The sequence below is a fragment of the Anolis sagrei genome, chromosome 4 (genome assembly GCF_037176765.1).
Source record: "Anolis sagrei isolate rAnoSag1 chromosome 4, rAnoSag1.mat, whole genome shotgun sequence".
In the NCBI taxonomy this organism is placed as follows: Eukaryota; Metazoa; Chordata; class Lepidosauria; order Squamata; family Dactyloidae; genus Anolis; species Anolis sagrei.
The window spans coordinates 86,847,159-86,861,704 of NC_090024.1; the positions used below are offsets into that span (position 1 = coordinate 86,847,159).

A 14,546-nucleotide genomic window follows, 5' to 3' on the forward strand; every position below is an offset into this window, starting at 1 on the left:
TTTGACCTTTTTCAGTTGCATCCACAGTTGGTACATTAGCAAGGTACATAGTAGCTTTTGTCTGAGTTTGGAGTAGCATTGTTCAACTCCAAGAGCTGAGAGCAATGTGGCTATTCTTTTGAAGGCTCTTCTGAATGCTTCCCCACCCACCATGCAGTCCTGAAGTTCTTTGGGGACAGTTGGGACCTTATCATATTGGGATACAATCAATTTATGTCAGTACTAGCCATCCCCTGCCATGCGTTGCTGTGGCACAATCTCTGTATATGTGTTTTGTGTATGTATATATGTGTGTATATATATATATATGTCCGTATATATGTGTGTTTGCATGTATATATGTGGTTTTGCACATATGTTGTAATGTATTTTTTTATTTTTTGGCTTTTTAAGTCGCTTTTGCTGTGTTTTCCAGTGCTTTTATGAGTGATGGTCACTCGTTGGCCTTCTAGGTGTATTGTGTCCAAATTTGGTGTCAATTCATCCAGTGGTTTTTGAATTATGTTAATCCCACAGACATTTTTATTTGTAGAAATATATCCCGTTGCAAGTAACGGGATCTTTTGGAGGAGAAACACTGCCAAGTCATGCTATCGAAAACACCATATCATGCATCATCTGTAATTCAGTTAAAGTTCAAGAAATACTTAAAATACAGACAGAACAAAAACATGCATGTTATATGGATGTTGGAAATTTTATTCAACTGAGATCATAATTTTGACTTCCGAACAAAGTCTTTTAAGTTGTTCAAGAATTCATCTGTAAAGCATCTTTTCACAAGTAGGTCACACTCTCGTGAAGCAGCAGCATGCAGGATTTCTTTTTCCCCATTTCTTATTAATTGTTTGGAGAAGGCTAGAGACTGAGAAAAATAAAATAGAAATGTTACTCAAAAGATAGGCATGTTTGTTTCTTCTTTGCACATTTTACGGCCCTAGTAACAAAAAGATACAATCCATGATAAGTTTCTCTGGTTTGGGTTGTTGTAGGTTTTTTCAGGCTATATGGCCATGTTTTCTCTGGGATGTTTTCCTGAAATAAATGAGAATTTTACAAAGCCACAATGGATTGTGTCTAGAAGCAAGAACAAAACACTGGTAATCTGTTGCAGCAAAACAGGAGTCCAGCCTATGGCTTATATTAATTTCTGTTGGATAATTTTGATTTGAAAATGCAAATTACAATTTTAAATAGCGGCAATAAGATTTTTCATTGACCTATTCTTGGATTTTGCAAGAAACATAGTGAATAGTTAAGCTTTGAATTAAATAAAAATGCTTTTCCTCCAGAAGTATAGTAAATTTCAAGAGTTATAAATCTGAAATAGATCTTTGTTTAACCAATAGAAATTTTAAGTCACCAGTAAGTGAGCTATGAACAATCACAATGTGTGTCTTGCCAAACTATAAGCAGAGATACCATACTAATATGTGTGTATGAGTAACGCCATATCTGTTGGGCACCGTAATGAGAAGAACATGGGAGGAGGACAGTAAAGACGGCTGGCTGGCAGTACCAAATCGGGTTTTGCATCACCGTATGGTCAGGAACCCCTCCCAACTTTGCAGTGTGTGTGGCATCTAAACCATCCCAGGGCTTATCTGGTGTTCGCCTCTCCAAATTGGTCTTAGGATAAGCAGCCATGTTTCTTCAATTCTAAGAGTCCATCAATTTTAAAATACACTCTATTTTAATATTTACGTGTATATCAATTGTGCTAAGGTGCATCCCATTTTTAGAGATGTTTATATGGAAAAACAGGGATTTCAGAATTGAAGAAATACATTATTAGATAATTGGCAATATTATTATTAATTAATTAATATCCTGCTTTTCTGCTACGATGGAACTCAAAGCGGTTTACAGCAACCAAGTCTAAATATGAAATTCATTTACATTTAATATACTCCCAAAGATAATTTTACACATAGTAGTTTGCACAAAGTTTGTGTACATTGAACTACCAGAAAGCAAAAATGTTACTATCTCAACCATTCATGTGGATAACTTCAAACTCTGGAAAATCTGGGTTTTAGAAATTCTAATATGGGTTGCTCAACATGTGCCAGCAACTTAACACCTCAAGATTACCCCTTTTCTTGTTCAAGGTGAAATATTAGAATGGTCTCACATACATCCAAGAAAATATCAAGGAGGACCTATGCCTGGTGACTCTAACACCCTCATCAGATGTGCTGCTGGAATCATGGATCGTGGCAATTCCAGTAGTGCCCATCAGGGAGTGTAGGGAACCTGTTGCCTCACACCCCACATCACCTGATTCACCTGAGTCCTTATTCCATGGAGGAAAACCTCAACCACTTGGCTCCCCCCACCCCCCAAATTGTTCCTGGTGCAACAAGGGAAGCGTCCTGTGTTTCTGTGGCTGCAGCATGCACCAGTCCGCCTTCTCTTTAACCACAGAGCCCCTCCGGAATTAGCCATGGGTTGTCGAATGGGAGCTGGCAGGCCCCGTGGTTAAAGGGAAGGTGAACTGGAGCATGCTGCTGAATTCACCCCCATCTGATGAGGTCGTAAATTTGATTTGTGGAGAACCAATGAGCTTTTCTGGCTTCTCTAATTCACATACTTAATTAAAGTGTTCCCATTTTGTCTTATATATTCTGAATACTGCTTTTAGTTCTCTTGGATTGTTTCTACTTAAGGTTTATCTTTCACGTAAACTCATTAAAGACATTTGAACTGGGAATACAGACCCTATATTGGCTAGAACGTACATTTGCATTGAAATGCATTTTCCCTTCCCTTTCCCTCCATCATGAATAGACAGACTTTTCATAACTTATTCCTCAGTCCAGCCCTAGGATGGCCTAGGATGGCATATTACTTGAATGTGCCTCCCCTATCACCCCAAAAAAACTATTAGAGGAATCCCAGGAGTGTGTGTTGTATAAATAATTACTATAGCATTAAGCCACCTGTTGTTAGTTTTGCATGACCTGGAGAAAGCACATATCCTACAGCCATGCTCCAAAGGAAAACTCCAACAGCTGTTACCATGGCCAAATGCTGCATCTCCTGATGGTTGCCTAGAGACAATTTGCCTTTGTAGTCAGGAATGACCACACAGAGCTAGGTTGTAGAGCATGCCAGGAAGGCATCATGTGAATGGATTATTTAGGTCATTTAGGAAGAGCATTCTTTTTTCGGCTTTTTAGCTAACCTGACTGACATTTTAACTAGTACCGAGTGAAAGAAAGCAAAATGTCCGAATATGTTTAAAAGTACAATCCTAACTGCATGATAGGAAGTAAGTACTGATGTCGTCAATTAAAGTAAGCATATAGTTTTCCCCTCCACATTTGCTGGGTGTGCAGGGACCCTGCAAAAGTGGAAAAACACAAATAAAAAACCAGAACAGCTCTCCAGGAATCTCAAAGTTCTCCACTGCAATGTTTGGGTTAACATGTGCTGGAAGATAATCATAGAATCATGCTGGCAGACTTATATATGTACATAGATGTTATAGCTCAGCCAGCTGAGGATGATGTGGAGGGGTTTGATATAGTGCAGCCAGCTGAGGATGTTGCTGAGGGGTCTGGGGGTGCAGGGCCTACAGGCCCTGATGTTTCTGAAGGTGTTCAGACAGAGGGGATATTGGAACAGGATGGCAATTCACCAGTTGGGAGAACGGAGGGGATTTTGGTGGACTCTCTGTGTGAAAATGAACTGTTTTGCAGGAAGACAGGCGGTGAAGAGAGGAAGAGAGATTAGACAAAGAATCGAGACTGCTTCTATGGGGGAAGAACTCCAGGTGCAAATCAGGTGATAGGAAAAAGAGGCCGAAGGGCTGAAGGGATGCTTTCAAGCATTGCTGTCCTTATTAAGGGGGAAAACTTAGTTCAAGCAACTTAGCAATTAGAGCAAGGAACTCTTGCCTTGGTACCTGCTTCAAGTCATGTCCTGGTCAAGTTTTGCTTTAAGTCTTGGGGATTTTACCATGAACTCAAGCTAATGTATTGTTCTTTCATTCTTGGATCACTTAAGTGGATGTTTTATTCCTCATCTTTGGATTATTCAAGCTCATTAGTTTACCCTGCCTCTTGGATTTATATTCATGCTTTAACCTTTTCATTGGAGTTTTTATCTCTGATTTTTTGAGACTCCTTTCATCTTACCTATTTAGATTTTTTACTCTTTACTGTGTGTGCTTTTTCAATAAACTGTTTATTTCTACGTTGGGCTTCCTGGTGAGTGCTTGAGCAAGGTGAACCCCAGCTGAGATGCAACAATATAAATGTTCTGTTAGAAATTTCTCGGTCCTCCGGTGTAACTCTGCATGGGCTACACACGCAGTACAATGCATTCTGAAGCCGGCTTGAAGTTAGTTTGTCCACAGAATGTATACCCCCTAATACAGCATGTATGAAGACAGAAACAGGATATGAAAAATAACTTATTAGAAATTCCTGAACAAGCCACAAAATCTGCTGCAAATAATCAAATTATCTCCCATGCAGGGCTGGAATCCAAGAACAAAAAATGCGGAGTACTCAGGAGGCCAGTACTACCACTGACCCATTTTACAAACCCAGAAACACAAGAAGCAACAAGGTATATAATCACCTCCCTGCCTGAGTAGAAAACACTTCATCCCCATGAAAAGGCCCACTTTCCAGCCCTTTGTCCCCATTTTCTGTGTCCCGCTTGTCTAATGCTGATTCCAAACAGTCATGGCGATACACATCAGACAGGTTAATTATAAATCTGATCCTGGGTTTGGATAGATCTGCTATCAGATTATTTGTGGCCACAATCCCAACCTGGGGTGATGGTGTAGGCACTCCATAGCAGAACTGGCTCCTTTTAGTTCATTTTCTAACTTGGTTTAAGGGGCTTTGTAGAACCGTTCTCTGTTGCAGGGACTGATCATACAGTCATGCTGGAGAGTCTAGAGATTCCTATAGAAAACATATTAATCAAATGCAATAATAATAAAATCTGCAAAAGTGAAACCCACAAATGTGAAGGGTCAACTATGCTTTGATGCATCTGTAAACATATAATAATTTATTAACTTTACAAACATTTTGAGGAAGATTTGCATATGCTTTCAGTCTTGTCCAAACTTCTCCCTGAAAAGCACTATCAGAAAAAACTTCAGACACAAGTCCTCGGGCACATGCTTCCTCTGCTGTTATCTTCTTGTTGAAAATAAGCATCTCATTTGCCTAAATGACAAACAAAACAAGAATAGTAAAGGTAAAGCTTTCCCCTTGGCATTAAGTCTACTCGTGTCCAACTCTGGGAGTGGTGCTCATCTCAATTTCTTAGCTGAAGAGCTGGCATTGTCTGTAGACACCTCCAAGGTCATGTGGCTAGCATGATTGCATGGAGCACTGTTACCTTCCCGCCAGAGCGGTACATATTGATTTATTCACATTTGTTTTCGAACTGCTAGGTTGGCAGAAGCTGGAGCTAACAGTGAGAGCTCACCCCACTTGCTGGATTCAAACCACCAAACTTGCAAGTTCAGCAGCTCAGCGGTTTAACCTACTGTGCCACTGGGGGCTCCAAGAATGAACAAGAATAAAGATACTGAAATTCTCTGATTATGAAAAGATTTTTTTTTGTCATGTCAGGAGCGACTTGAGAAACTGCAAGTCGCTTCTGGTGTGAGAGAATTGGCTGTCTGCAAGGACGTTGCCCAGGGGACGCCTGGATGTTTTGATATTTTACCATCCTTGTGGGAGGCTTCTCTCATGTCCCCACATGAGCTGGAGCTGATAGAGGGAGCTCATCTGCGCTCTCCCTAGATTCGAACCTCTGACCTGTCGGTCTTCAGTCCTGCTGGCACAGGGATTTAACCCACTGTGCCACCAGGGGTTCCCATTATGAAAAGATGAAGTGATATTGTAGTGACAGTACAGATCACACAGCTTACTGGAAAATATACACAATTATTTCCTGAAAAAGGCCACAAACTTTTACCATGATGGGACGTAGTAGCAGTTTCTATTTCTATTCTATTTCAGATAGAAGACTAATTAACTGAAGTGAAGTGTCACACTGTCTTGATGATAAGGAAAAACTAGTTAATAAAGCAATAGTTGTGAGGTGTTTTTGGGATCTAGCTAATGTCATGTTGTGATTTATCTATGTAATAGATAACATAGATGATTTATCTATATAGTGGATAACATAGACGGTATATGAGTATAAAAACAATATCATATAAAAGTTATAAAAACAACCACTATCAACACATAAAATGAAAGAAAAACAAAAATAAAAACACAGCTTAAAATGCAAACCATCTGCAGTTAAAACTAGCTGCCTTCAAATCACAACTAAAGTGCCAAAATGTCAACCTCATATGCACCCATGAACTACCTATAGTAAGATTTGTCCCCTGCATTTTAGGAAACTAATTTCAAAAAGTTAATAGGTTCTTGGTTACAGCTAAAGTCTATCAAAAGCATTTAAAATATTTATAGAAATCTACCAAAGAAAATCCTCCTAACTAACCATAATTATCTGGTTTGCACTGTATTGGTTCCTTAGACCCATAGGAAAGGATGTTCAGATATCCTTTTCTAGGCTTGAGTATCATTTCCCAGCTTTGTTGCTTAGTCATATTGATTTTGCTAATGAAAGACAATGTTCTGGCATGATGCTTCAGAAAACCATGAGAAATGTTACCATGGCAGCCAATTGTCCCATATTTTCATCCTGAGTAAATCTGATGAACCAAATAAAGAGGAGTTGAGACAAGAAAGTCTGTAGACAGCTGTAAAAAGGACCACATTCTTAAACAAAAATTTTCATAGTTGAAATGCGTAGTTGCAATGCATTCTCAAGGTGTTTCACTAGGATAAAAATCTATTTCTGAGCGTAGAATTTTAAAATCCATATACCTGTAATTTCTGATAAGGTAGAATATATCTGATAAATAAATAAATCACAGACTTTGTGCATTGATATATTTGGCTTCTTTATCTAGACTGCAATTGAATGATGAATCTATATAAATCAAAATGTAATGTTCATTTGTGGGATTAACACAACTCAAAAACCACTGGACCAAATTTGGCCACAAGACACCTACTAACCCAAGGAGTGACCATCACTCAAAAATGATTTTGTCATTTGGGAGTTGTAGTTGCTGGGATTTATAGTTAACCTACAATCAAAGAGCATTCTGAAATCCATCAATGATGGAATTGAACCAAACGTGGTACACAGGACCAACAGAAAACACCAGAAGGGTTTGGTGGGCATTGACCTTGAGTTTGGGAGTTGTAGTTCACCTACATCCAGAAAGCACTGTGGGGTCAAACAATTATGGATCTGGATCAAACTTAGCACGAATATTCCATATGCCCAAATATGAACACAGAAGGAGTTTGAGGGAAATAGACTTTTACATTTGGGAGTTGAAGTTGCTGGGATTTATAGTTCACCTACAATCAAAGAGCATTCTGAACCCCACCAATGACAGAATTGGGGCAAACTTCCCACACAGAACCCCCATGAACAGAAAATACTTAAGGCCTTCCAGTCCAATTCCCTTCACCAGGGCAAGAAAACATAATGAAAGCCCTCCTGACAAAGAGCCATCCAGCCATATAGATAGATAGATAGATAGATAGATAGATAGATAGATAGATAGATAGATAGATAGATATGATTCACAAAGAGAGAAATATAGTATCATAGATTTGAAAGGGATGCCTAAAGAAGGACAATTATATGTGCCAGAGTTGCATGTTCCAGAGTAGGCAAACCAGACAATCTCCACATCAACACTGACAAAGAAACAGCAAGAAATACTGTTTACCCAAAAACACAAAGAAATTAGAAACCAACACTTTCTCATTACTTTATTTTCCAGATCACCAGACTGGGCCACAGCAACGTGTGGCAGGGGACGGCTAGTGATAAAAGAAGACAATAGAATACAATTCTATACAAAGTTTTCTCAAATCCTGTCTCATCCATGACATTTATTCCCAGGTATGTATAATGTAAACTTGTAGCCCTACCCAGTTAGTTTTTATCACATTCTATGTTTATTGTGTTTTAATTTTTGCCCCATGTATTTTAGTATATGTAGAAATATGTTTTAATAGGTTTTTTTATGGAATGCATTTTAGTATCATGATGTATTTTAAATATGATGTGCCTTGCTTTGAGCTGTATGGAGAGGCAGGTAATACAATCAAAGAGCATTCTGAACCCCACCAATGACAGAATTGGGGCAAACTTCCCACACAGAACCCCCATGAACAGAAAATACTTAAGGCCTTCCAGTCCAATTCCCTTCACCAGGGCAAGAAAACATAATGAAAGCCCTCCTGACAAAGAGCTTCACTGGCTGCCGATAAGTTGCCAAGTCTAATTCAAGGTGCAGGTTATGACCTATAAAGCTCGGCTGGCGGGGACGAGAGATAGGGCCTTTTCTGTGGTGGCCCCCCGGCTTTGGAACACCCTCCCCATAGAGGTACGATCAGCCCCTTCGCTGATGGTGTTTCGGAAAAGATTGAAGACATGGATGTTTAAACAAGCATTCGGTTAATCCGTTGCAACGAATTGTGATGACTAAGGATTGGTTATACACGGACGATGAATTTTGGATTACGATTCCAGTTATGAGATGCATAGGATTGTTATTGGTGGCCCAATAATTTGTACTGTATATGTGTTTTATGCTTTTAACTGAATATTGTTTTTTAAATGTTGTAAACCGCAATGAGTCGCCGATTTAGGCTGAGATATTAGCGGTATACAAGTGCATTAATAAATAAATAAAATAAATAATACTTTGTTGTTATTGTTGTTGAAAAGCTACAACTCCTAGGATTCAAAATCATTGAACCATGGCAGTGAGGGTGGGGTCAAACCGAATTAATTCTACAGTATAGATGTGCCCCAAGAGATAGCATATTAACCAAATCCACAAATAGTCAGGTTCACAAAAATTAAATCCAAAAAATGTAGAAGATCAACTATATTTTGAGAACCCAACAACTCTACTTCCTACTATAAAGACCTCTGATGGCGGTGGTGCATAGATAAAGCACACACACATCCCTCCACACCTTACAAGTCTAGGTTTGATTAGGGTTATATGGCCTGGCTGGACTACAACTCCCATCATCAGGCCTCTTTCCGAAACCCCACCAGTATTTTAAGTTAGATCGCGAAGGATATGTGTACCAAGCTTGGTCCAGAATCATCATGGTTAAGAGACACATGGCTCTCCAGATGTGGATTAACTAAAACTCCCATCATCCTTTGACATTATCCCCCACACTGCACCAGTATTTTAAGTAGGGTTATGATGGGTTGGTGTGCCCAATTTGGTCCAGTTCTATCGAGCCATGTAGGAGCCATCCTGGAACTTATATACATACATGCATACCTATTTTCAGGTTTATAATACATAGAGATATAGATGAGTAAATCCACAGCCACACAGATATGGAAACTACCACTGAGTGCAATAATCTCCATTGTGAGCTCTGCCAGGAGGGAAGGAAGCGAAATATCCCCCTCCCCAAAAGAGAAAGTCTGGATAATGCAATCCAAGGTCCACATATGACTATCAAATCAACTAATCCAGGTTATCAGATTTCAACTGGATTATATGAGTCTACACTGACATATACACCAGTTCAAAGCAGAAAATCTGGATTTTGTATAACTGTGGATGGGTTCAATGTTGGCTGCTGTCACATTTTTCACTAAAGTTATATGAGGATACATAGTGCTCTACAGCTCCTCCTGGTGGTTAATTGCTTACACTGTGAAGAGCAAAATACAAGGCTAATGTAGGGATGTTCAGATGAGCAGAAATCACTTTTGTAGCAAATTGCTAAAACTCTTTGTGTGTATGTAAGTGTGTATATATCAATGCATGCTCATACATGCTGGCCTCGTGAGACCTATGAAGATGCCGGCGAGGATGCTTGCCATAAATGCAGGCGAAACATCAGGAGAGAATGCTACTGGAACATGCCCCAAAAAACTCAAAGCAACCCAAGGCTAAATTCTTGCTTCCATGCAAGTTGTGATGTCTACAGATAACTCATTTCCCCTACAGGTCATTTTGCTTAAAATATGTCAAGTACAATGAGATAATGAAAACATTTGGGATAGTGATAGATAAAGATAAAGGAATTATACACAGCAATATGTGATTCCTACAATCTCCGCATTGGGACTTTGGTTCTACAGGTCTCACCTTATGATCCTTCCTTACATTATTGGAGCTTAGATGCAAACTGCAGACTATGCATCAATTTTCTCATTCTTGTTAGGACATGCAAATATATATCACTGAATTGTCGAAGGCTTTCATGGCCGGAATCACTGGGTTGTTGTAGGTTTTTTCGGGATATATGGCCATGGTCTAGAGGCATTCTCTCCTGATGTTTCGCCTGCATCTGAGGATGCTTGCCATAGATGCAGGCGAAACGTCAGGAGAGAATGCCTCTAGACCATGGCCATATAGCCCGAAAAAACCTACAACAACCCATATATCACTGAGTTTGTGAAAAGCTAATTATGGATTTGATCTTTCCAAGCCACCTGTGGATACTATTGTCTGAGTCTCAGATAATTCCATCCTGCAATCTTGAAAAAGAATAATCAAGGTGATATAAAGAAAACATACTGTCAGGGACAGAATTCAAAGATTTTGCACTGCACGGCTGAGAAGAGTATTTCAATTACTTTTCACCCATATAATTAGATATCTTTAAGACTGAATTCCCTGGGCAATGCTATTACTGAACAATATGTAGAAGGGATAGAAAATAAACTTAAAATCTAGAGGTCTTAATACTATTTACCGTCATAGATATAGAATTTATAGCAAAATGAGAGAGTTTAAATGTAAATTTCTGTCATTAGAGGCAGTCTTGGCAGAATATTTTAAAACTTCATTGTTATTATGGAGTCTTATGAATTTCTTTGCTCTGTATATAAATTCTGTTGATAAATATATACAGGATAGGATAGCAAGACTCTTTCTACAGTACTATATAAAATCCAGATTATCTGCTTTGAACTAGATTGTCTGGCAGCGTGGACTCAGTAGGAGCTGCGGTGGCGCAATGGGTTATACCCTTGTGCCAGCTGAACTGCTGACCTGAAGGTCAGCTGTTTGAATCTGTGAAACAGGATGAGCTCCCATCTGTCAGCTCCAGCTTCCCATGCAGGGACATGAGAGAAGCCTCCCACAGGATGGTAAAACATTCGGGCACCTCCTGCAGACGGCTAATTCTCTCACACCAGAAGCAACTTGCAGTTTCTCAAGTTGATTCTGGCACCAAAAAGAAAAGTAAAGAAAAGTGTGGACTCATATAATCCAATTCAAAGGAGATAATGTGGATTATATGGCAGTGTAGAAGAGGCCCAAATTGCACTAAATATAGGGGCCCTATCTTCCAAATAAGCATATATAGAATTGTATCATAAGGCCCAAACTATACATGATTGCAAATATATGGGCAAGAAATATTCAGAAGTGGTCTTTCTTGGGATTTGATGGCATTCTCCCATCCAAGTATTAACTGTGGCTGATCCCGCTTAGCTTTCAAGATCAGATGGAATCTGGTGCCTTTATGGTATTTAGGCCCTTGTCATTTCCACCCAAGGTTCCACTACTTCCACTTTAATGACCACTTTTCTCCTGTTGGCTTTGTTCAAATCCAGTCTAATCGATCTCTTTGTCACTTCTATCATTTTCTAGAAAATTAAATTATCAGCAAGGCATGTGAGGGATTTGTTGATCTTTTATTCCAGGCATATCCAACATATGTCAAGGTATCTGAAATTTCCCATTATCCTATTTTTCTTTTTATTTATTTACAGTATTTATATTCCGCCCTCTCACCCCGAAGGGGACTCAGGGTGAATGACAGAACACATATACAGCAAACATTCAGTGCTGTTATACACTGAAAGGACAGATACAATACATAGATAGAGGTATACAGACTTTTCCCATATTCAATGTCTTGGGGGTTGTGGTCAATTCTGGCCACAGGTGTGTGGGGGAGTTGCTGTCACTCCATCCACCATGCCAAAAAGCCCTGTCCACAGACTTCCTCCTTTTATCAAATTGCTAGCATTTCTTTTGGTATCTCCTTATGTTGCCATTAAAATACCTCCTTGGATAAGCGGTATCTATTTATCTACTCACAGCTGTTTTTGATCTGCTAGGTGGGCAGTGAGCTGGGCATAAGGTTGGACGCTCACCCCTGACCCGGGCTTCGAACTGCCAACCTTTAGATTGGCAAGATTTATTGCAGCTGGTGGTTAACCTGCTGTGCTAATCTATGATTACCTGCAATTGTTCAATTCTGGCTTTGAGATATGTAGAAGAATTTGACAGTGATTACTATTGTTTCACCTTGTTTGCCCAAATGCTCTCAATCTGACTTCCATGTTGCATTTCATTGATCTCTTCACAGTGGTTACACATAGAATCATAGAATCATAGAGTTGGAAGAGACCTCATGGGTCATCCAGTCCAACCCCCTGCCAAGAAGCAGGAATATTGTATTCAAAGCACCCCTGACAGATGGCCATCCAGCCTCTGTTTAATAGCCTCCAAAGAAGGAGCCTCCACCACACTCCAGGGCAGAGAGTTCCACTGCTGAACAGCTCTCACAGTCAGGAAGTTCTTCCTAATGTTCAGATGGAATCTTCTTTCTTGTAGTTTGAAGCCATTGTTCCGCATCCTAGTCTCCAGGGCAGCAGAAAACAAGCTTACTCCCTCCTCCCTGTGACTTCCTCTCACAGATTTATACATGGCTATCATATCTCCTCTCAGCCTTCTCTTCTTCAGGCTAAATGTGCCCAGCTCTTTAAGCTGCTCCTCATAGGACTTGTTCTCCAGAACCTTGATCATTTTAGTCGCCCTCCTCTGGGCAACAGTTTGTCAATATCTCTCTTCAGTTGCGGTGCCCATAATTGGACACAATATTACTCTATTCCTGTTTCATATATTCCTTTGGAATAGACCAGAACCCCTCACTGCTACATTGTAATCATGACTTTTATTCCAGCATGTTTAAGTATTGTATCTCAAATAACTTTTGTTTTCCTGGGTTGAGTAATCAAGTTCATCTTGTTTATTTGCCATGCTTTGTACATTAGTATAAAATCATTTGAGGCTGTGGGTCATTTCTTCCAGCTGCTTCCTTACTACACCCCAGCCTATTGATGTGTCCTTATACTATCACTGATTTTCAGTTTTATCAAGTCAATGATGGCTTTAAGATGCAAGAATTACTGACATCCAGTTCATATGTAGAGTATGTACATTGCCATTACATCTTTAAAAATATATAGAGCAGGTTTACTCATGCATTTTATGTCTCTATAACTACAGTTATGACTTCCATGTGTGAATGACCTCTCACAGATCTGAGAGACAAAACTTCTTTATAGTTATGAGTTTATACCATGGGAGGAAAACCATGATACTCAAGATTTTTTGCAGTTATCTCCATTCTGCATATTGGCTAACTTAGCTAGTACTGTTGGGAATGTAGTTCAAAATATGTGGAAGCTGAAGGCTTTCATGGCCTTCAACTTTCATGACTGGGCTGTTGTGTGGATTGGGGGCTCTATAGGTCCTCTGAAGATGTCAGCCACAGATGCAGTCGAAACATCAGGAGAAAATCCTGCTAGAACATGGCCATGAAGTCTGCAAACTACACAACACCCCAATATGTGGATTGCAGTTGCCCACCCCTAATTTAAATATACTACAAATAGTTAGATAACCTTCAACCATATTTAGATTCTTTTAATGAATATGCATGAGGACCCATAGATTTCACCATGCACTTTACATGACTGAGATAGATTATTGTTGTTTTATACCTGCAGCTATTGCTGGATTTTACTGATTTTAACCAGTGAAGTGAGATATTTATGTTGGCTGTTATTTTTTATGTTATTATTTTTGCATTTTATGTGTTTGTTTGCATCTTTGAGTGCTCTGTAAGCTGCCCCGAGTCCTTCTGGGAGATGGTGATGGGGTATAAATAAAGTTTATTGTTGTTGTTCATATATATATATATATATATAGGATTCTGTTTAAAACTTGCAGATTTGGACACTACTCCCTCTTAGATATACCTTAGACTTGAAGAATTATAACATGGAGATGATAACTAAAGTTTGGTTGCTCTGATAAGGTTTTTTGTTCTTGGAGCAATGGATTATCTCTCTTACCTTTGCAACACCCATTATCTTAGGGAAGGTGTGGCTTGAGCCTCCTTCTGGACATAGACCAAATTGGGTGAATCTAGTCTGAAACACTGCCTGAATTGGAATTGAAAAGAAAATATGGCATTAAAAATAGAGGGCATTATCACACAAGGCTTAGAAAAAAGTTCAGCTGTTGCAAACCCATCTGGAGTAGCATTGGATAGCCACTCTTGTGATCACAATCCCATTTTATGAGATACCAATGCATTTTGAAGAAAAGAAGTCACATTTATTTTACTGCACCACTATAAGTTAATTCCTCACAACCTGTGAATTGCCTCTTTGAAAAA

The 14,546-nt window shown here is 39.3% G+C and overlaps 1 protein-coding gene across 1 annotated transcript in view; it reads right to left on the minus strand.

The window, feature by feature from the left end:
• Positions 1–698: 698 nt before the first annotated feature.
• LOC132772790 (enoyl-CoA delta isomerase 2-like) overlaps positions 699–14,546 on the minus strand; it is a 32,521-nt gene continuing 18,673 nt past the window's right edge. Inside the window, exons 5-7 of the mRNA XM_067467042.1 lie at positions 14,221–14,310; positions 5,052–5,195; positions 699–865 (exon numbers count right to left, since the gene is read on the minus strand). Coding sequence (XP_067323143.1) covers positions 713–865; positions 5,052–5,195; positions 14,221–14,310 — 387 coding nt within the window. The 3' untranslated portion in view covers positions 699–712. The remainder of the gene's footprint in view (positions 866–5,051; positions 5,196–14,220; positions 14,311–14,546) is intronic.